At 30.9% G+C, this 22,982-nt stretch overlaps 5 protein-coding genes and 1 long non-coding RNA gene across 8 annotated transcripts; 4 read left to right on the forward strand and 2 right to left on the reverse strand.

The window, feature by feature from the left end:
• On the forward strand, positions 648–2,714 carry LOC109345550 (glucan endo-1,3-beta-glucosidase, basic isoform-like). Its single transcript, XM_019584621.1, has 2 exons — positions 648–782; positions 1,544–2,714. The coding sequence occupies exons 1-2, from the start codon at positions 692–694 to the stop codon at positions 2,569–2,571; spliced, it is 1,119 nt and encodes a 372-aa protein (XP_019440166.1). The 5' UTR covers positions 648–691; the 3' UTR covers positions 2,572–2,714.
• LOC109345557 lies at positions 3,504–4,164 on the reverse strand. The gene is made up of 2 exons (XR_002107423.1): positions 4,132–4,164; positions 3,504–3,696 (listed from the first exon to the last, which is right to left on the reverse strand). It is a non-coding gene; the product is annotated as an uncharacterized LOC109345557 (long non-coding RNA).
• LOC109345549 (glucan endo-1,3-beta-glucosidase, basic isoform-like) lies at positions 7,284–9,349 on the forward strand. The gene is made up of 2 exons (XM_019584620.1): positions 7,284–7,417; positions 8,179–9,349. Exons 1-2 carry the CDS (start codon positions 7,327–7,329, stop codon positions 9,204–9,206), a joined length of 1,119 nt encoding a protein of 372 aa, XP_019440165.1. The 5' UTR covers positions 7,284–7,326; the 3' UTR covers positions 9,207–9,349.
• Positions 10,139–13,754, reverse strand: LOC109345548. 3 transcript variants are annotated; one of them, XM_019584617.1, is made up of 9 exons: positions 13,229–13,754; positions 12,726–13,047; positions 11,979–12,254; positions 11,849–11,896; positions 11,687–11,770; positions 11,323–11,428; positions 10,927–11,011; positions 10,767–10,816; positions 10,139–10,331 (listed from the first exon to the last, which is right to left on the reverse strand). In XM_019584617.1, the coding sequence occupies exons 1-9, from the start codon at positions 13,687–13,689 to the stop codon at positions 10,252–10,254; spliced, it is 1,512 nt and encodes a 503-aa protein (XP_019440162.1). In that variant the 5' UTR covers positions 13,690–13,754; the 3' UTR covers positions 10,139–10,251. The 3 variants fall into 3 exon arrangements, with proteins under 3 accessions (XP_019440162.1, XP_019440163.1, XP_019440164.1); XM_019584618.1 differs by lacking the exon at positions 11,849–11,896; XM_019584619.1 differs by lacking the exon at positions 10,139–10,331 and having other exon boundaries at positions 10,726–10,816; positions 10,927–11,030.
• LOC109345555 (GTP-binding protein SAR1A-like) lies at positions 16,522–18,773 on the forward strand. The gene is made up of 3 exons (XM_019584629.1): positions 16,522–16,764; positions 16,881–17,012; positions 18,209–18,773. Exons 1-3 carry the CDS (start codon positions 16,636–16,638, stop codon positions 18,527–18,529), a joined length of 582 nt encoding a protein of 193 aa, XP_019440174.1. The 5' UTR covers positions 16,522–16,635; the 3' UTR covers positions 18,530–18,773.
• On the forward strand, positions 20,173–22,242 carry LOC109345556 (GTP-binding protein SAR1A-like). Its single transcript, XM_019584630.1, has 3 exons — positions 20,173–20,376; positions 20,470–20,601; positions 21,642–22,242. Exons 1-3 carry the CDS (start codon positions 20,248–20,250, stop codon positions 21,960–21,962), a joined length of 582 nt encoding a protein of 193 aa, XP_019440175.1. The 5' UTR covers positions 20,173–20,247; the 3' UTR covers positions 21,963–22,242.

Raw genomic sequence — 22,982 nt, forward strand, 5'->3', positions numbered from 1 at the left:
GATAAAGATGTCATGATGTTGCCAACTCGATCCATTTAAAGACCACTGGCTCTCTAAGTCTCTATTCATGCATATTTTTTAGTAAACAAATATTTTATTGCTAAATTTACACACTCTCTTATTAGATATTTCGACCAAATTAAAGTATAATATATATTTGGTTCTTATGAATACGTACCTTGAAGATATTTGTTAAGAAAAATATTAATGAAAAAAAAACGTACTTAGAAGTATTAAATTCACGGTTTTTCAAATTGAAATAAGTTTCTTTTATTATATTAATTAATACTTTTAAGGCACTTATTAACATTTCCTTATATAATCTTAAGCATTTCACTCACACATGACCATACTAAAGAAAAGTAAAAGACAAAAAATATACATATACGAAGAAGAATGGATGAGAGAAAAGAAAATCAGAACTAGAGAAAAAGATAGCGTGAACCGATGAGAAACACCGTCACATAATAAGATAAGCAATAGTTTTAGTATAATTCAATGAGAGAAAATATGAGCATTTAATTATTAGTGGAATGGTATACGCATACTAGTTGAGCAATATTATAAGATTTTCATCATTATAATTCAAATTTCTCCTAGTAAGGTATGACCATTGAGATTTATACATCTATATAAGGAGACTTCAAGAGCTAATTCTTATGCATTATTCAATTGTTACATTTTGTTCATCATGTCTTCTTTCTTTGCAAGAACTCATAGGTTCTCATTGGTTGCTCAACTACTTCTACTAGTCCTATTGACCATAAATCTTCATATAGCAGGTCACTCTTTTCCCTTTGTATTCTTATATTATCACAAAAAAATTAAAAAAAAAATATGTCTCTCCCTTTGGTAACTTGATCATTGATATGTGTGCATCCATTAGGTCCAACTAATCAATAATTTGTCACATATACTTTCATTATATTATTGTATTTGTTAGCAGGAGCTTCATGATGGTGATATTTATATAGATTAGCTATAAAGAGTTGTATATTTAAATTTAAGTGGAGTTGTGGAGGGAGATTTAGAGGAATAAAGATCAGTTGTTTTAACTATATCATGACCTAATGAAATTGTGACACCTCTTTTTATTGGCGAAATTGTTACACCTATTATAAAATTTTCAGCAATGGAAAACACATTTATTAATTTTTATTAGGTATCAAAATTTTATTAAAATGAAACATGATTGAAGACATATTTTCGGAATATGTGATATTTATTCAATTTTAAGAGGAGTAAATAAGTGGGTGTTGATACATGCATGTTGATATATTTTTACAATTAATTATGTATGTGTAATATTTTTTATAAAAAAAAGTTACATTCCTTAAAATATTAGTAATATATTTTTATATATTAATCAATAAACTTGACCCATTGTGAGAATATTTAGAAAATAAGCTTATGAATTTGATGAGCTTATGAAAGTGAGATTTTTTCGCTTAATACAATTTAGAAGTGTTTCTATTTATGTAAGGTTAATGAACGTGTTCATTCAATTCTGATCACAGAATATAAATTTATTTTTTGCTAGCAGATGCTCAAATAGGCGTTTGTTATGGCATGATGGGTAATAATCTTCCACCAGCAAATGAAGTAATAAATCTATACAAATCAAACAATATCCAAAGAATGAGACTCTATGATCCTAATCAAGCTGCTCTAGAAGCACTTAGAAACTCTGGCATTGAACTCATTCTAGGTATACCCAACTCTGATCTTCAAAGCCTAGCCACCAATGCTGATAATGCACGCCAATGGGTGCAAAGAAACGTGTTGAACTTCTGGCCTAGTGTGAAAATCAAGTATATTGCAGTTGGCAATGAAGTTAGTCCAGTTAATGGTGCAACTTCTTGGATGGCTCAATATGTTCTACCTGCAGTGCAAAACATTTACCAAGCTATAAGGGCACAAAACCTACATGACCAAATCAAAGTTTCAACATCTATTGACATGACCCTAATAGGAAACTCCTACCCTCCATCACAAGGGTCATTTAGGGCAGATGTAAGGTCATACCTAGACCCAATCATAGGGTACTTGTTATATGCAAGTGCACCTTTATTAGTAAATGTGTACCCTTATTTTAGTTATTCTGGTAACCCACGTGATATATCTCTTCCTTATGCTCTTTTTACTTCCCCTAATGTTGTGGTAAGAGATGGACAATATCAGTATCAAAACCTTTTTGATGCTATGTTGGATTCAGTGCATGCAGCTATTGATAACACTGGAATTGGTTATGTTGAGGTTGTTGTGTCCGAAAGTGGTTGGCCTTCAGATGGAGGGGCTGCAACTTCTTATGATAATGCACGCATTTATTTGGATAATTTGATTCGTCATGTTAAAGGAGGTACACCAAGAAGACCATGGAAGGCTACAGAAACTTATTTGTTTGCTATGTTTGATGAGAATCAGAAGAGTCCAGAGTTGGAGAAACATTTTGGACTCTTCTCTGCCAATAAACAAAAGAAGTACCCTTTTGGATTTGGTGGAGAAAGGATCAATGAAGTTGTTGCTGCTAGTGATTTTAATGCAACAAATCCTCTAAAGAGTGATATTTAAGGTTGGAATTCAAGTCCTCATCAGGGTCTATGTAATACAGTGCACAAAATAAGAGAGAGAATCTCATGTTTTTCTTATTACATCATCTCAATATAGATCGTTTAATACAATGTAATATGTGAAGAAGTTTGATAGTTTTTGGAGAATGTTTAGGTTTTATGTTGTTTGGTCATTTCATCTTATGACACATTATGGACTTGTGAAATAAATCATGAAAATGGTTATCCATTGGATTGGATTCTTATGTTATATAAACGGTTCTGATTGATGTATAGACCCAATCTCATTCATCAAGAATTGTGTTGCTTCAATGCTTTGTCTAAAGTTTTAAGACATAATTACATATCTTAGGTATATGGGTTAGGGTATCATCTCTTATACTCATCCAATAAAATTCTCTTTGATTACCAAAAATCACATACATAAAAAAAAACTTGTTCATCTATCCCCAACCAATTAGATTGTAGCATTTTAATTTTAGGAATTTAAGTTGTATTTAAGTAACACTTTTAAATGGACAATAATGTGAACAAGTGATTTCAGTTTATGGATCTTCATGCTAATAATAAATAATCCATATAGTTTCCAATAAGTAAATAAATAAAAGGATTTGCTAAATTAAAATTTTAAAGCAATTTATTAGGACCCAACATAACAAAATTAACAAATGTGGCCTTAAATGATATTTATTTCCAACATCAAACTATTTCACAAGTGTTTTTCAAACCACTTAGATAAAAATAACACATTTAATTCAAATTCCCAACATATCAATTTTACAACAGTTTCTTACAAACCACTTGAAGGGTGCTAGATCAGTAAGGGGCTTTCATTATCAACAAAAATAATTAATCATTTATTCATTAGGTGACATCAAATACATAAATCAAAATTTGACGTTATAATATTCTATAATAAGTTAATATTCTATAATAAATGATGTTTATTTACAAACAAAAAAAATCACTATGGGCTCTTATCATAATCAGAAAATCCAACCCCAATAAATAGAACAATGAAGTGAAACCAGAAAAACAACTAAAGCCTAATGTTCCTTCATGCCTTGAATATTGCGCTTTACCTTTATTCTTTTCTTCCTCCTTGTTGCAGGCCAAACTCCATTTTCTAACAGTTAACAACAAAATTACATTATATTTGTGCCAGAAGGAAATAACCAACTCTTAAGAATTAATATTCAATAATGGTCAAGTTCAAATTTAAATCAACAAAAAAAACTGTATTTAAATTATTAAAATACTAGTGTGTATAGACCCTTTGTGCCTGCCAGCGAATATTGTGTGATACTACATATTCAATTTTTATATATTATATTTCTGTTTGTTTATGATAATGTTTAATTTATGGTGAGATGTGTGGTTAATTAATGTATTACTAGTAGTTAGTTAGGATTATTTGTAAAAATTAAATAATGTTAAGGGCAATATAAGAAATGAAAATGACATGAGAAAAGATATTTCAAATTTTGGCTTTATATATAGTATAGATGAATAAACTCCAAATTAGACAGGGAATTATGATATTGAAATTTGCATCACTTACTGTTTAAAGTATTAGACTGTATATTGCTTTGCATTAATATTTTTTATTTTCATTAAAAAAAACTGGTATGACCCTACAGTTCAATTGAAAATCGACCGATATGATCGGTTTTGGCCGGTTTTACTGGTTTTGGCCAGTTTTACTGGTTTTGACCAATATAATTACATAACCGATATAATTATTATACCATATTGATATCTGGACCAATTCACCGATCTATCAGTTGAATTGGTTGGTATGAAACAATTTTAACATTATTGAACGCCACATGCATTGATACTACAATGTGGGGCATGATTGGTTGTACATTTGATGTGAAGAATAAAATATGGAAACTAAAAGTGGTTTCATGGTTGACTTGAGAGTAATACACTAATACAGCAGCCTTAACTGAAAGTGGAATAGATGAAAAGGACCAGAGCCACCACCACCATTTTTTCCAAGTATGTGACAAAGATGGCAAATTTTCATGTCTTTGACAGAGATTGTTATTAATGTAAATATTATTAATAATACAACTGGTTAAATACTTGTTATGGAGAACTTTATCATTTATAATAATATTTCAGCTCAAGCAAGATTACATCCAATAAATGGAGGATGTGCATAATTTAAAAGAAAATAATATTACTTGTATCATATCCTCATCAAGAAAACAAATATAAAATGATAAAGTTTCTAAAGTATATATAATGTCATATGAAAATACTTTATTGGTAATAGTTAATTTATACATCTAAAAATTAATATGTGTTGGATCTGCGACCGATGAGCCTTCGACCACCGGGGAGTTCTATTGTTAGATAGGTATGGGAAGAGTGAAAAGTCATAAGTGGGACATCACGTCTTGAGTCAAAACTCTAAGACATTAGTTTCATGGACATTTCTTTTTTATAAACTCTTTCCCTACTTCTCATATATTTAATGTGAGACTTCACACTTGAATATACCCAACAAAATTTCTTATTTTTGGTGTTTGACATGTTCAAGTCACTTCTATTCATCCATGTAGCCGCCGGTGACCAGTTGCATCTTTTAAAAAAAATCCAACTGCATTGTAACGTTGCTACACACAAAAAAAAACTAGTTGATGAATAATATATTTTAATATTTATATATAATAAATACATCCTATCCAATTAAGTTTAGCATGAGTCCTTGGAAAGTAAAATCATCACCCCTTTTCAACAAAATTCAAACCATATACAAGATAAATTTTGTACAGTTCCATCCTTATAGTTTCAACTAAATTAAAATATTGATGGTTTATTAATGATTTGAAAGTTCAAGCTATATAATTATTTTAATTAATGATTCAGATATTACTGATTCAAACCATACAACAAATTTTCATATTTTTGGGTGAGTGATACAGTAATTTCTCATATACCACCAAAAGGTACGCGCGTATGGCATATCTTTAAGTTCATGCATTTAAGATGAGTTGATTTTTATAACTATTAACATCAAAATGGTGCAATACATTTTCATTCTTAAATGTATTCATGATTATTTTCTATTTGTTTATATTTTCCAACAACTTAATAATTCAAGTCAAAATCACTTTTAATTGTGCAATTCTATTTTCATTCTTAATTGACCCACAAATCTACTCCACATTTATATTTCTCTTTCTGTAACAAATTTTTTCCATTTCTTAATGTTGACTCGCAACTTTAAGAATGGTGTTTATTTAATTTACCGTTGCGAAATAAGAATAAGAATGACTTCTCTCCACTAGTAAACTTAGACGAAGAACATACTTATTTAATTAAGAACAACTTTTTGTTACCATTGTGGGTGCTCTAAGAAATACTATTTGTAGATATTTTTTATAAAGGAAAATTGTATTAAACCGAACAAGTATCCACCCAATATAAAAAATGGTCAACTTCACAATAGTAAAACTTATTATTATACAAAACTTTGAATTCTTACATCAATTTGTAAAATTAAATTTTTCTTTTTCATATTGAAAAGGTTTGTAACTTCCATTATTTATATGGGTGAAAGGACTAGTCTTCAACCTATAATTTTTTTAAAGTTAAATTAAAGTATGCCTATTTCGCATTCAATTCTAACCTACCCACTCTCTCCTCTCACCCTATGTTTTCATACATCTTTATTAATCACAAAAATGAGTTTTATATATTGTTGGTATGTTATTCATCACTTATATATTAATTATAATTGTTTTTTAAATAAAAAAATTTATTCGATAAATGTTAATATTTTATTATTGTTAGGATTTGAACCACACAACTTCCTTCACTCTATAACCATTAAGGTCCTTTATGGCTCTCACTTTTAAATAAATCAATATTTATGAATGATGACTAAAATATATGTTGGCATAAATTTTTTGACATTATCCTGTATATATATTAAACTCAGTCAAATATATTTTGTACATATTTGAGCATATCCATTTTATATTTTGTACATAATTGAGCATATCCATTTTCTTTTTATGAGTGTGAAAGCTTTAGAGACTAAATTTATAGGATAAAGATGTCATGATGTTGCCAACTCGATCCATTTAAAGACCACTGGCTCTCTAAGTCTCTATTCATGCATATTTTTTAGTAAACAAATATTTTATTGCTAAATTTACACACTCTCTTATTAGATATTTCGACCAAATTAAAGTATAATATATATTTGGTTCTTATGAATACGTACCTTGAAGATATTTGTTAAGAAAAATATTAATGAAAAAAAAACGTACTTAGAAGTATTAAATTCACGGTTTTTCAAATTGAAATAAGTTTCTTTTATTATATTAATTAATACTTTTAAGGCACTTATTAACATTTCCTTATATAATCTTAAGCATTTCACTCACACATGACCATACTAAAGAAAAGTAAAAGACAAAAAATATACATATACGAAGAAGAATGGATGAGAGAAAAGAAAATCAGAACTAGAGAAAAAGATAGCGTGAACCGATGAGAAACACCGTCACATAATAAGATAAGCAATAGTTTTAGTATAATTCAATGAGAGAAAATATGAGCATTTAATTATTAGTGGAATGGTATACGCATACTAGTTGAGCAATATTATAAGATTTTCATCATTATAATTCAAATTTCTCCTAGTAAGGTATGACCATTGAGATTTATACATCTATATAAGGAGACTTCAAGAGCTAATTCTTATGCATTATTCAATTGTTACATTTTGTTCATCATGTCTTCTTTCTTTGCAAGAACTCATAGGTTCTCATTGGTTGCTCAACTACTTCTACTAGTCCTATTGACCATAAATCTTCATATAGCAGGTCACTCTTTTCCCTTTGTATTCTTATATTATCACAAAAAAATTAAAAAAAAAATATGTCTCTCCCTTTGGTAACTTGATCATTGATATGTGTGCATCCATTAGGTCCAACTAATCAATAATTTGTCACATATACTTTCATTATATTATTGTATTTGTTAGCAGGAGCTTCATGATGGTGATATTTATATAGATTAGCTATAAAGAGTTGTATATTTAAATTTAAGTGGAGTTGTGGAGGGAGATTTAGAGGAATAAAGATCAGTTGTTTTAACTATATCATGACCTAATGAAATTGTGACACCTCTTTTTATTGGCGAAATTGTTACACCTATTATAAAATTTTCAGCAATGGAAAACACATTTATTAATTTTTATTAGGTATCAAAATTTTATTAAAATGAAACATGATTGAAGACATATTTTCGGAATATGTGATATTTATTCAATTTTAAGAGGAGTAAATAAGTGGGTGTTGATACATGCATGTTGATATATTTTTACAATTAATTATGTATGTGTAATATTTTTTATAAAAAAAAGTTACATTCCTTAAAATATTAGTAATATATTTTTATATATTAATCAATAAACTTGACCCATTGTGAGAATATTTAGAAAATAAGCTTATGAATTTGATGAGCTTATGAAAGTGAGATTTTTTCGCTTAATACAATTTAGAAGTGTTTCTATTTATGTAAGGTTAATGAACGTGTTCATTCAATTCTGATCACAGAATATAAATTTATTTTTTGCTAGCAGATGCTCAAATAGGCGTTTGTTATGGCATGATGGGTAATAATCTTCCACCAGCAAATGAAGTAATAAATCTATACAAATCAAACAATATCCAAAGAATGAGACTCTATGATCCTAATCAAGCTGCTCTAGAAGCACTTAGAAACTCTGGCATTGAACTCATTCTAGGTATACCCAACTCTGATCTTCAAAGCCTAGCCACCAATGCTGATAATGCACGCCAATGGGTGCAAAGAAACGTGTTGAACTTCTGGCCTAGTGTGAAAATCAAGTATATTGCAGTTGGCAATGAAGTTAGTCCAGTTAATGGTGCAACTTCTTGGATGGCTCAATATGTTCTACCTGCAGTGCAAAACATTTACCAAGCTATAAGGGCACAAAACCTACATGACCAAATCAAAGTTTCAACATCTATTGACATGACCCTAATAGGAAACTCCTACCCTCCATCACAAGGGTCATTTAGGGCAGATGTAAGGTCATACCTAGACCCAATCATAGGGTACTTGTTATATGCAAGTGCACCTTTATTAGTAAATGTGTACCCTTATTTTAGTTATTCTGGTAACCCACGTGATATATCTCTTCCTTATGCTCTTTTTACTTCCCCTAATGTTGTGGTAAGAGATGGACAATATCAGTATCAAAACCTTTTTGATGCTATGTTGGATTCAGTGCATGCAGCTATTGATAACACTGGAATTGGTTATGTTGAGGTTGTTGTGTCCGAAAGTGGTTGGCCTTCAGATGGAGGGGCTGCAACTTCTTATGATAATGCACGCATTTATTTGGATAATTTGATTCGTCATGTTAAAGGAGGTACACCAAGAAGACCATGGAAGGCTACAGAAACTTATTTGTTTGCTATGTTTGATGAGAATCAGAAGAGTCCAGAGTTGGAGAAACATTTTGGACTCTTCTCTGCCAATAAACAAAAGAAGTACCCTTTTGGATTTGGTGGAGAAAGGATCAATGAAGTTGTTGCTGCTAGTGATTTTAATGCAACAAATCCTCTAAAGAGTGATATTTAAGGTTGGAATTCAAGTCCTCATCAGGGTCTATGTAATACAGTGCACAAAATAAGAGAGAGAATCTCATGTTTTTCTTATTACATCATCTCAATATAGATCGTTTAATACAATGTAATATGTGAAGAAGTTTGATAGTTTTTGGAGAATGTTTAGGTTTTATGTTGTTTGGTCATTTCATCTTATGACACATTATGGACTTGTGAAATAAATCATGAAAATGGTTATCCATTGGATTGGATTCTTATGTTATATAAACGGTTCTGATTGATGTATAGACCCAATCTCATTCATCAAGAATTGTGTTGCTTCAATGCTTTGTCTAAAGTTTTAAGACATAATTACATATCTTAGGTATATGGGTTAGGGTATCATCTCTTATACTCATCCAATAAAATTCTCTTTGATTACCAAAAATCACATACATAAAAAAAAACTTGTTCATCTATCCCCAACCAATTAGATTGTAGCATTTTAATTTTAGGAATTTAAGTTGTATTTAAGTAACACTTTTAAATGGACAATAATGTGAACAAGTGATTTCAGTTTATGGATCTTCATGCTAATAATAAATAATCCATATAGTTTCCAATAAGTAAATAAATAAAAGGATTTGCTAAATTAAAATTTTAAAGCAATTTATTAGGACCCAACATAACAAAATTAACAAATGTGGCCTTAAATGATATTTATTTCCAACATCAAACTATTTCACAAGTGTTTTTCAAACCACTTAGATAAAAATAACACATTTAATTCAAATTCCCAACATATCAATTTTACAACAGTTTCTTACAAACCACTTGAAGGGTGCTAGATCAGTAAGGGGCTTTCATTATCAACAAAAATAATTAATCATTTATTCATTAGGTGACATCAAATACATAAATCAAAATTTGACGTTATAATATTCTATAATAAGTTAATATTCTATAATAAATGATGTTTATTTACAAACAAAAAAAATCACTATGGGCTCTTATCATAATCAGAAAATCCAACCCCAATAAATAGAACAATGAAGTGAAACCAGAAAAACAACTAAAGCCTAATGTTCCTTCATGCCTTGAATATTGCGCTTTACCTTTATTCTTTTCTTCCTCCTTGTTGCAGGCCAAACTCCATTTTCTAACAGTTAACAACAAAATTACATTATATTTGTGCCAGAAGGAAATAACCAACTCTTAAGAATTAATATTCAATAATGGTCAAGTTCAAATTTAAATCAACAAAAAAAACTGTATTTAAATTATTAAAATACTAGTGTGTATAGACCCTTTGTGCCTGCCAGCGAATATTGTGTGATACTACATATTCAATTTTTATATATTATATTTCTGTTTGTTTATGATAATGTTTAATTTATGGTGAGATGTGTGGTTAATTAATGTATTACTAGTAGTTAGTTAGGATTATTTGTAAAAATTAAATAATGTTAAGGGCAATATAAGAAATGAAAATGACATGAGAAAAGATATTTCAAATTTTGGCTTTATATATAGTATAGATGAATAAACTCCAAATTAGACAGGGAATTATGATATTGAAATTTGCATCACTTACTGTTTAAAGTATTAGACTGTATATTGCTTTGCACACTGCAAATATGTTCCCTGAATAAACAACAATAGTAGTAATTCAATGTTACTACTATGTAAGTGTAGCAGCAAGAACAAAACCCAAAGAAGATGTAGAGTAATTCAATGTTACTAATTATTGTTACCATATGTAAGAGCATTCACTAGGGTCTTGAAATCTAAGTGCCAGTTCTGTAGCATATTCTGGATCTCTCCATGATATAACTGTATCTGAAGAACACCATGATATCTTTTATAAAAAACAATACTTCATACCCTTCAAGCACAAACAAATGACAAATAAACCAACAAGGTGTTAGGTCTAATTGTCTAAGGCCCCACTAGATCCTCAGGATGACCAAAAGGTCAAGAGTTCGATTTATGGGAGCGACACTTGTTGGGAGGGACATCCACACCCCCCGAAATGGGTTAAGTTCCTTACCCAAAAGGGTAAAGGGATACCCTTGATAGTACCAAAAAATAAATGACAAATAGTCCTATAATGTTGAGGGAGAGGAAGGTCATAAAATGTTACCATTTACCTTGTTGTTTCCTATAGATATCATCAGAAGTGATGTGATGCAAAAGTAGGGTCTCATTATTTTCTTCTCCACAAACAAATAAAACCTGTCCCTGCCCTTCCAAACGCTGCAATAAAGGATATTATGGTGTTTCATTGTTGTAAATGCAGAGAAACTCAATGTTTAAAAGATGAAAAGCAAACTCTAAATGATTGCATTTCAATGTAGTAATTTTTACCATTAGACTACTTGTTTTTCATTTGAATACTAGGATCATATTATTTTTCATGAAAGAATTTTTTTTGTTAAGATTAAGATAGGCATGTACATATATAAAATAGGCATGTTAGTCAGAAATGAATGCTCTATCAAAACAACTACAAACCTCCAAATAATCAACACTGACATGCCCAATGCCCTGGTCGAACCATTTCCCATCATCATTCAGACGGTATACCTCGACGACACGCTGAAATCCAATAAGAAGAGATTGTTACAGGATTCTAAGATATCCCAAGAAGAAAAGAGAAAAACTTTTTGTTTGAACCTTGTTTTGAGTACCATCTTTTGTTAACTTGTCAGCTTCAAATTCAAGCTACAGCAGAACAGAGCAATTGTACAAGTAAATAAACATGTGATATCAAATTATGGCAATAATGTTTGTATACAATAGTCACCTTTGCTTGAGAATGAGCCAATTTCATCCTCCTATACTCTTCTTGTGCTTTCTTAGAACTGAGCATGGCCTTTACACAAGCTACAGACCTTTCGACACGTTCTTCAGCTTGTTTCCTACCCGCCCGGAAGAAGTCCTCCTCTGTTTCATTTCCATGCTTGAAGCCGCATAAGCCTCGTCTCTTTAGACGCCAACGCAGGATTGCTTTCTCGAGCACTCCAACGGACCAAACTATTTTATGATATTGCTTCCGCACTTGATATCCCCTGAAAGCAGCCTGCATTGAAAATATCTGTAATTAATCCTTTCATTGGTTTTAATATGATAAGAATTCAAGAAGATACAACTCAATTGGGCAAACAAAATTTGTTATTCTCATCTATGGCTACATTTCTAGTTTAAAGTAATATATAAAGAGGACTAATCTCATGTCCTATAAGCCCGTTCCTTGATTCAATATTCCTGTGGTACCACATCAACATTCTCTCCAATGTATAAGCTCTATTTTACATTTCGATTTAAGGGTAATCTTATGGAACAAGTGATCATTATAAGATTTGTGCCAACTAACATCATTTCACAGTCATCTTCGTATACGTTAACTAAGGAAGTGCATCTTTGCTTGCGAGCATAATGCTGTGCAATTTACTCTCCCAGACCTATTAAGTGGGAGCCTCGTGTACTATGTCGTCCGTTATATTAACTCGGGACAATCAACACTAACAGAGGCAGGAAGACTATCTCTTACTTGAATTTTAATGGCCTGACCTCGCATGTGGCTAAGTTCTCTACGGACAATCCACGTACGGAATCTGCGCTGGATCAGAGCAGCAGCTGCCATCATTTTCCTACTATCAGAGTTGAGAATTCCAGCTATACTCATTTCCTTAAATTGTTCAACAAGAGACTTTTGTGGAGTTGAATCTATGACCAAGTATTCTACATCATTGTATTGGGTAACATGCTTCTCATTCACATTACAAATTATTTTCTCCTTTTCACCTTCACGCAATCTATGAATCTTCTTTATAATGTCTTCAACAATAGTATCAATCAACTCATACTCGTACCTGCTCAAGTAGTAAAACTTTATATAAACTAATTTAATATCAAAATCATACAAATATTATGGACAAACATGTATAAAAGGTTTCTACAGGAACATATATACATACATATATATATATATATATATATATATATTCATAGATAAGTAGATAAATTATAACAAAATGAAAATGAATAAAGAACCTGTCACGGTTGAAATGCCAACCAGAGAAATGAGCAATTTTTTTCAAAGCAAACCTCCACTTTTCAATTTTTTCCTTCTCATCAATGATTCTGGCTTCATGTTTGTTCAATGCATCTGCATATTTTCCTTTCTGATAGCGAACATCAGAAGGGTCAACTCCATAAAACACAGGCAAAACAAGCATGCCCTTATCTTTTGAGCAATCCATAATCTTCTCAAGTTCATCCAAACAAAAAGTTGAAGATGCATAGTTCTTAGAAAGAACTACAAGTGCAATTCTAGAGTTCTGGATTGCTTTATCAAGAGCTGGATTTATTTCTGCTCCTTTCTCAAGATCTTTATCATCCATGAAGCTTTTTATTTGTTTCCCACATAGAGCTCTATGAAGGTTTCCTGTGAAACCTGAACGTGTATCTATACCTCGAAAACTGATAAACACATCGTATACACTTTCACTCATTGATGAAAGATAAAGAAGAAGAAGAAGATGATGGCATAAGCAATGGTTAGTGAAAAATGATGAAGAAAGGAAAAGGGGTGAAGCATGTTTATCTAGACATGGAGAATAAGAAGAACACCACACGATTAAGTCAAAGTCAACACACGTTATTTCCTCACCTTAGGGTGTAATGGTGTATATATAAGACGACATAAATTCTACTGTTCCTCCCGAATAAAGATGTGTTCTCCCAAATTCGCCACGCTCTAATGCTAATGAAAATATATAATATTAATCAAAAAATTGATTGTCACTGATTCTTGTTACTTTTTACTGGGACTAAAACTTATGAAATTTAATCTTGAGATTGCATGTTGTTCATCAATGTGATCCTCTATGTTTTAAACCTTATATTAAGGAATTCTAGGAACGTTGTTAAAATACTAAAGAAAAGTGAGTATCTTAAATATTTAGTCTTAGACCCCAATGATAAAAGAACTTCCAAACTTTCATAAAGGCCATTTACGATCGTTCATAAAAAGAAAATTTATCAACTATAAAATTTATTATTTTCTATTTGCATATGAATATTTCTACATGTAATCTGATAACTTTCTATCTAAACTGAGGTGTAAGGATAATTATGATCATCATTTCCTATGCATAACAACATTCTCTGTTGTTAGAAATGATGTTCAACATATAAAAACCATTATTGAGAAGATTAATTGTTCCCATGTTTTTTGCTCCATGAGACTGTGGTGACAAGGTATGTAAGCTTAGTTCATCAGTCCTCTTTATATATATATATATATATATATTCACATGCCTTGTTTACAGACCTTAAAATAGATAAGTTCTTTATCGAGTAAGGAAATACCATTGATGATAAAAAAAAAAGACCGTATGGGCAGAAAATGAAATGAAATTAACTAAATGATTGGAGAAAAAAATACTAAATTTATTCTGGAACTTAATATGTACTGGCAGTATTATGTAGCCACTTGTGATAGGACATTGATTATATGAATATCATCATCCAAACAGTGAAGATATTTTTTAAATAATTTTAAGTGTATAATATCTATACATAAATCATTAATCATATTACTTATAAGTCAATTGGTTTGTGTATTTACCACTGGAATTGCAACTTAATTTAAAGTCCATAATTCTTAATGCTTAGACTGCTACAGTTTCAGATCATCCAATGCAACTAAAAGCGAAGTGTTCCTATTTTGTGAAATACTTGCTTAATTTTTCAATAATAATATTTATAAGCAAAAAAGAAAACTAATCCAAACACATTTAAAAGCAAAAACTGGTTTCATAAGCTGCAATACACAGCCACTTCAATATTCAATTGATAAAACCAACTTCAAAGTCTTCAAAATAAACCATCACAAATTCTATAACAACCAGTAATCAATATAACTAACCATTCAAAACAAACAAATTGATCTCAATAAAAAACCCTAATAATTTCATTCAACAGTATCACTTTACTCTTCATCAGTGACAGTTTCACCATTCTTCTTGTTATGCTTCCTAGCATACCTTTGATTCCTCAGAAACTTTGGATCCATCTAGAATTACAAATTAACAACGCGAATATTAAAAAAACATAATTTAATTTGAAGAAAACTAATAAATAATAAAAATAGATGAATAAATAAATAAAAAATACCCCTTTGGTTGAAGTGTGGCGGTGCCTCTTAGGTTTTTTGATACCATTCTTGTGTGCCTTGTAGGATTGGTTATGAGCGGTGTGGTTCTTTGATTTCGCCATATCTGTAATCAAAGCACAGTGAATTAGAGAATATTACAATAAAACGCAAGTTTGTGATCGAAATTGAATATGTGAATATACAAAATTACGAACCCTAATACTGAGAGGGAAGAGAAGGTTTTGCTCGAATAGGGTTTTACTCAGAAGCATTATATATGAGTTGACATTTTTCAAGTAAATGACGAGAATATCCTTTTCATGAAAAGTAAGGCTTTCGGCCTGCAAGAGTCGATGGAGGCCCAAAAATGTCAAAAATAGTCAAATAAAAAAAACACTATTATTATAAATTCTTGCCAGCTTAAGCATTATCATTCATCAAATCTAAAAAAAATAAGGAGTTGATTTAGTGCAGTGAGTTCTCACTTAATCTTTAATTTTTTTTCATAAGTGATATTATTAATTTGTTCGGAGGATCATTCTCATATTTCAACCAAAAGACACTAGTTCTTTAGTTAGGAAATACTCTTGGTTAGTGCACAAAAATCTAAAAAGAAATTATGTTGTGCATTTCATGGTGTGAAAGTTTTAGAGTTTAATAAGATTTGTTCATGTATTTTTTTTATATTGTCAACATATTATTTATTAAAAAAAATTATATTGTTAGTGAGATTGCTGAGTAACTAACTATTTTCAGAAGGTATGATAGTTCTTACATTAAATGCCCCTGATAGAAATGGTATATTTGACATTTTATGTAAATAATAAGTGTTAAATGATGTGATTAAAGTCTAATAATATGTATGCATTGATAAAATGTCCTTAAAGTAAAGGCTCTCTTAATCAAAATGAGTAGGACTTTGAGCAAATCACTATGCCAGCTACCCACCTTACCTACCTTAGTCTGTCCTCTGTTCCCACCACATGCGTTTGTAACGCTGAATTGGCAACTTATTACCGACGGTATATTTATTGTCCCACTTTTTATACCAATCAATATATTATCATCTTTGATTAAAAAATTATTTAAATTATAAATATAATTATTAAATATTATTTTATCCAAATGTGTACCCTTATTATTATAATGCCAAAAAGGCAGTACAGACACATGATATAGGATCTCTATCTAGGATCTGCTACCTTCTCATTTCTCAATCTTCCTTCTCCATTTCCCTTTTCCACGTTTTCTGTTTAGATCTCAACACAACACAACACACATAAACCAAACCAAACCAAACATGTTCTTCTTTGACTGGTTCTATGGCATTCTAGCCTCCCTTGGTCTCTGGCAAAAAGAAGCCAAAATTCTCTTCCTTGGTCTCGATAATGCTGGCAAAACTACCCTTCTTCACATGCTCAAAGACGAGGTTCAAATCTTCATGTCATCGCTTACCCTTTTACACCATGTGTCTTAGAATAGTTTAAAAATTAAATTTTTATTTCATTATTACATAAAAAATTGATTTTTTTGGTTTTATTGCAGAGATTAGTTCAGCATCAACCAACCCAACATCCCACTTCGGAAGAACTGAGCATTGGGAAGATCAAGTTTAAAGCTTTTGATTTGGGTGGTCATCAAGTTGCTCGCAGAGTCTGGAAAGATTATTATGCAAAGGTTATTTTTATTTTTTTTCATGCTTCTATGTCGGTTGATCTTTCCCTTAGTTATTATTTTCTGATTTCTAATCATTGATTATTGGTAAGGATTTATTATTTGTATGATTTAGAGTTTTGGAAAGTAAGATTTCTTTCTACTTTCACAAAAGCTTATAATTTGAAGTTTTCTGAGAGTTTTTGGAAAAAGGGAAAACTGTTATTCCTTAATATGTAAGCATTACCAAACATGCACTAAGTGATTTTTGTTAGTGCATTAGTGAAGATTTGGATTTCAGTTGGATAAGATGGAGCATAGTTGTTGATAGGTTATTGGCCTTGTATCATTTTATTATTTCATTGATGGCAGAATTGCCTGAGAGTTGATACATTATGATGCTACTAAGATGTTCAAATTTGGGCAATTATATAGCTCTAATAGGCAATATCTTTGGACTTCATTGGATTTCATTTTTCTGTATATATTATAATGTATTGTTCGGTTATGACTTCTGTGCTAACTCTTAGAATGTAGCCCCTTACTTTGCTGGCTTGTTCACCTTTGTCCACTTCATTTATGGAGTGCCAGATTTTCACAATTGGATTTGTTCTCTACTCATTTTCTCGTGGTCTTTTTGGAGATGTATTTTTGCTGTTTATGTTAACTTTTGAATGGTCCCAGCATCTGCATTTTCAGTTCTATTTCTACGGTTTATGCAACTTTTTCTAATGCGTTCATCTTGATAATAATATACTTAACTACTGGCTTTATTTTTGTAAGCGTTCAAGATCCGACAATGTATGCCTTCATAATCCCAGATAATGAATGCTCTTTATATTTATTTGATTCATGGAGGAAAATATTGACCATAGAAGTTTCACTGATAGCAGTCCTTTAAACCTTTTGGGATACATTTACTAGTACCAGTAAGTCTGTAATAAAAGCTTGAAGTTAGTTTGATGATTTTTGCTTAGTATCTAGATGCATCACCTTTATTCAACATTGAGTTGTAAGTTTGGAGTTTGATTCACTAATTTTTCCGGCCCTTGTTTTGATTTGACATATTCCAATATACTTCGACGACTTGAAGGTCGCTGGTTTCTTTAGCAGCGCTAAGTTTTCCAATTATCTCTCGCTTGCCTCAGCTGCAATGACTCCAATGCTGCTTATAATTTTTTTGCACGAATTTAGAATTCTCGCCTATGTTGAGTTTCCAGGTTGATGCTGTTGTTTACTTGGTTGATGCCTACGACAAAGAGAGGTTCGCAGAATCAAAGAAAGAGCTTGATGGCTTACTTTCCGATGAATCGTTGGCAAACGTACCATTTCTTGTACTAGGAAACAAGATCGACATACCTTATGCAGCTTCAGAAGACGAGCTACGATATCATCTAGGCCTGACCAATTTCAGCACGGGAAAAGGTAAAGTTAATCTTACAGACTCCAATCTTCGACCTCTTGAAGTGTTCATGTGCAGCATTGTCCGGAAGATGGGATATGGTGATGGATTCAAGTGGCTCTCCCAATATATCAAGTAGAGTCTAGCATCATTTTTGTTCCACTTTTCCCTGCTCAACTAGCACTATCAGTATAGTTTTTACCTTTGCTTTTTTATGATTTTGATTGAATTATTTTGTACAACTCTGGTAATATTACATGATGGTCAAATTTGTATCTTCAAATATTATTTTTTTGAGGGAATTTTCTCCTTTGAAATGTTGAATTTGTTGTAGTGTTATGTATGACTTGGCAGAAAAATAAGTTTATAAGAATCTTAATGCACTTGCTTTCTCTGTAACATATGAATGGTAGAGGAGTTTTATCTGATTTCTATTTTATGTTTTTTACCAATCAAAATAGAGAAAAATGGAATGAATATGAAATTACTGTCACCTATAGCTAAGAGAACTTTTAACAATAAACATTGCACAGTTTTTCTTTTTTTAATCACATGACAAATCTATAGAACAAAAATGCGTGAAGTGCTATTCGTATATAACATTACAAATGCTGAGTATATTGTTTAAGGAATAGAAAATATAAATTTTATCTTGAAAATTGATATTTTAACATATAGAGAATAGTTGGACATATATAGTGTTAAAAATTGATGTTTTAACATGTGGAGGATGGGAGGTAGAGGAAAATAATAGTATGAGATAGGTGTGTATATCCACCTACTCTTACAAATTCTGATATGAATACGATTTAATATGTATACACTAACAGTATAAGTTTTTGATAGTGTAAAAAACTTTACACTGTCGGGGAGTACATTATTTATTGCAAGATGTATATCACTTTATATACTTATTGTTTCTTATTAATCAGAAAATATGAAGTTAATATATGTTTAATTTTTATTTTACTTTTTCGACACATGATAAATAAAGGATATATGAAGTGAGACACATTCTAGAAGATATAAAATATGGCTCCGAATAGGAGGATATAAATGGATGATAGGAATGGAGAAACGTGTGTCAAGTGTTAATAAGGAGATAGAAAAACTTGTATATACGAACAATAAATAAAATATTAACAACTTATTAAAAATTTAATTTGCATGTAATGTGTACAACTTTTTTTTTCACTTTTTAAAAAATCATATATCAAATATAACACATAAGACACCAAAAAATATTAAAAGCAAGTTGACTTGAATTGGATTGATAAATAAATTGTTTGATTACTTTTTAATAAATACTTTATTTGACTATAAAAAGTTTAATATATAATTTTAAAATAACCATATTTTATTAAAAAGTTTAGGAAAATGCATTATTTGGGTAAATTACTAGGAAAATGCACTATTTTGGCAAATTACCCTTTACCACAAACGTAATACTAAGTAGTTTTGGTGAAGATCCCACAACTATATGTAATTGTTCTTCTTTTTTTTGTGATTTGACTTTTTTCTGACTGATTTATTTTCTACAACAAAATCATATATTATATCATATTCTTCTACATTTATTCCACGTAAGTGCTCTCTGTCAGTGTGTAATATCAAATCCAATGACGCGTACCAACCAATCAAATTCTTACACGTGGCAACCCTGCCAAAAAACAACCGGCTGTTCTGGTCACCTTTTCTTCTCATATCACCCAAACACGTCACCAACTACCACTCCTTCACCCGCTACACCGGTAACCAGTATTCACTAACCACCACTATAAGTTTGAAACAAAATCTATAGAACATAACCCAAGTAAAGATTTTTTTCAGTTGAAATCCTCGTTAGAATCGAAAAAAATGTTTCTTTTTGATTGGTTCTATGGAATTTTAGCATCACTGGGTTTGTATCAAAAGGAAGCTAAGATCTTATTCCTAGGACTTGATAATGCTGGAAAAACTACCTTGCTTCACATGCTCAAAGATGAGGTTTTGTTTTTGTTTTTTTTATATTAATCTACATTTATAATTGATCATTTGTTGAAATTTTTATTCTTAATTTGTTTTATTATTATTTTTCAGAGATTGGTTCAGCATCAACCAACTCAACATCCAACTTCAGAGGAGTTGAGTATTGGGAAGATTAAATTCAAGGCCTTTGATTTGGGTGGCCACCAGATTGCTCGTAGAGTCTGGAGGGACTATTATTCTCAGGTTTGTTTATGTTCATATCGTAGTTACGTAATTCTCTCATTTATCGTATCGCATATGAATTAATGTAAAAAGTGACGAACTTGCGTATCGGGTAGCTATGATTATTATTACTAAAGTTTTTTGTTTTGTTTAGCTATTGTATAATTGTATTGGTTAGATTGAATGCAAGTTTAATGATTTTTATGATTGTGACACATGATCCTTTATTAGACTTTTGTGCTGTGACCTAATCCTCTTGTTTATGAAGCAGCAAAGCAAATTTTACACTTGCTATTCATCTTAGTGTCTACTATTATCTAATTACAAAAAACTTAGATACAATTTGTTAGGTGTTTGTCATGATATTATAAACAAACTCTGTAACAAAACAATTTTACGACGAAGAGAGACTATTATGTTGACACATATTATGAGCATCACAAACACACTTGAAGAATTATAACTAAGTTTTGGCTTTCTCACTTTTACTTGTCCTTTTCTGTAGCTGTGTGACATAAATTTACGACGAAGAGAGAAATCTTGGTACAAATTGAAATTAAATCTTTTACTTTTACATCATATTAGAATTTGAACCAGACCTTTTAAGATGGAAAACCTGTGTCATCTTTGAATATAGCATTGTAAAGGGGAATAAGAACTTTTTTATGAATTTATTATGGAATATTTTTTGAAGAAAAGTTCCAAGTTCCAACATCTTGAATTTCTTCAGTAACTTGTTGCGACAATATGGTAATTCGGGGTAAGATTCAAGGAGAAAACTTTGCTTTAGTTTTGGTCCTTTAAAAAAGAGAGTTGAGAGATAATTTCTCTGTAACTTACGAAATATATGACTTCCTGATATCATGGCCATTGTCTTCTCTTTAATTTGAGTAAATTGATACACTATATTTTAATTTGCACATTTGATAGTTCACTAAGATGGTTGCATTTACATGTTACATCATGCAGGTGGATATATTAAGTGTTGCTTTCTGAGACTATATAAGAGATAATAATTTGATAGATTGCTATGATAAGACTTGCAAATTATTATCATGTAGGTGGATGCTGTAGTGTACCTGGTTGATGCATTTGATAAGGACAGATTTTCGGAATCAAAGAAGGAGTTGAATGCTCTTCTAGCTGATGAGTCACTAGCAAAAGTGCCATTTCTTATCTTAGGAAACAAGATAGACATACCATACGCTGCATCGGAGGAAGAATTGTGCTATAACTTGGGTCTCGCTAACTTCACTACAGGCAAGGGCAAGGTTAATCTGGCCGATTCCAATCTGCGCCCCCTTGAGGTGTTCATGTGCAGCATTGTTCGCAAGATGGGATACGGTGAAGGCTTTAAGTGGATCTCTCAGTACATCAATTAAAGAAGAAGGAGAATGCAGAATTAGTGTGCTTATTATAGTTTAATACTATACAGAAGAACATCTACATAAACATCAACTTGTGTTCAATTTTGCATAAGCACTTCCCCAATGAACATGATATAAAAATTTGTTTCCAGATTCCATATAAACATTGTGGAACTTTTTATAAAGGGGGAGATGAGGTTGTCCCTTTCGAAAGTTAGGACACATTGTAAACCTTAACTGTGTTTTACACTGATATTTAGAGATGACCTACCAATAAAATTATGTTTATTTGAAATAATCAAACCAGAGACCTTTTCATTGGCTTGTTTTGTCTTTGTTTGAGTTCCATCAGTGTTCTCTCTTGATTTCTCAGATACAATAAAAAATTATGCCATTATTTTTAAATTTAATGAACAGAAATGTAAAATCACTCATGTTTTCTTGTTGAACAAATATATGTACCATCAATTTTAAACAACATAGACATACTGATATATATGATGCTGATACAGATTCTGATACTGACAATATTAATAAACAATATCAACAACCCTTGACTTTGTTTACTAATGAAAAAACTTTTTGTGGGAACCTTGTTTTGGTACCTATATCTTTGTTAACATGTCAACTTCAGAATTGAGGAACTCTTCAAATTCAAGTACAAGTAAATAAACATGTGATATCAAATCATGGCAATAACATTTGTATATATTAGTCACCTTTGCATGATTGCATCTTAGTTCTCATATCTATGTTATGCTTAATGCATGCCATTTCAGGTCCAACTCAATTGAGGTTATTCTGTCAACAATATAGGCCTGAAGTGAGCCCAAATACACCAAAAAAGCCCAGCCCAAGTCTCAAGTTCTAGGCTTGGGTCCAATGCTAAGTTTTGCTTTCTAGCTATAGTGCTCATTAATTATAGAACCTACCAGGATCACAATTTTACTTTTCTTGCACTCTAAGGTAAATGAGAATGAAAGCAAAAACTCTACCTATTCTACATCTGAAAATCTATTCCTCCTAATAAGTTAC

The sequence above is a fragment of the Lupinus angustifolius genome, chromosome LG04 (assembly GCF_001865875.1).
Source record: "Lupinus angustifolius cultivar Tanjil chromosome LG04, LupAngTanjil_v1.0, whole genome shotgun sequence".
Lineage (NCBI taxonomy): Eukaryota > Viridiplantae > Streptophyta > Magnoliopsida > Fabales > Fabaceae > Lupinus > Lupinus angustifolius.

Coding starts and splice junctions, on each gene's coding strand:
- LOC109345550 (XM_019584621.1), top strand. CDS start 692: ATGTCTTCTTTCTTTGCAAGAACTCATAGGTTCTCATTGGTTGCTCAA. Junction 783..1,543: donor CATAAATCTTCATATAGCAG/GTCACTCTTTTC, acceptor TTTTGCTAGCAG/ATGCTCAAATAGGCGTTTGT.
- LOC109345556 (XM_019584630.1), top strand. CDS start 20,248: ATGTTTCTTTTTGATTGGTTCTATGGAATTTTAGCATCACTGGGTTTG. Junction 20,377..20,469: donor TTCACATGCTCAAAGATGAG/GTTTTGTTTTTG, acceptor ATTATTTTTCAG/AGATTGGTTCAGCATCAACC. Junction 20,602..21,641: donor GGAGGGACTATTATTCTCAG/GTTTGTTTATGT, acceptor ATTATCATGTAG/GTGGATGCTGTAGTGTACCT.
- LOC109345548 (XM_019584617.1), bottom strand. CDS start 13,689: ATGAGTGAAAGTGTATACGATGTGTTTATCAGTTTTCGAGGTATAGAT. Junction 12,255..12,725: donor GTCAGGCCATTAAAATTCAA/GTAAGAGATAGT, acceptor TTTTCAATGCAG/GCTGCTTTCAGGGGATATCA. Junction 11,771..11,848: donor AAGATGGTACTCAAAACAAG/GTTCAAACAAAA, acceptor ATTGGATTTCAG/CGTGTCGTCGAGGTATACCG.
- LOC109345555 (XM_019584629.1), top strand. CDS start 16,636: ATGTTCTTCTTTGACTGGTTCTATGGCATTCTAGCCTCCCTTGGTCTC. Junction 16,765..16,880: donor TTCACATGCTCAAAGACGAG/GTTCAAATCTTC, acceptor GTTTTATTGCAG/AGATTAGTTCAGCATCAACC. Junction 17,013..18,208: donor GGAAAGATTATTATGCAAAG/GTTATTTTTATT, acceptor TTGAGTTTCCAG/GTTGATGCTGTTGTTTACTT.
- LOC109345549 (XM_019584620.1), top strand. CDS start 7,327: ATGTCTTCTTTCTTTGCAAGAACTCATAGGTTCTCATTGGTTGCTCAA. Junction 7,418..8,178: donor CATAAATCTTCATATAGCAG/GTCACTCTTTTC, acceptor TTTTGCTAGCAG/ATGCTCAAATAGGCGTTTGT.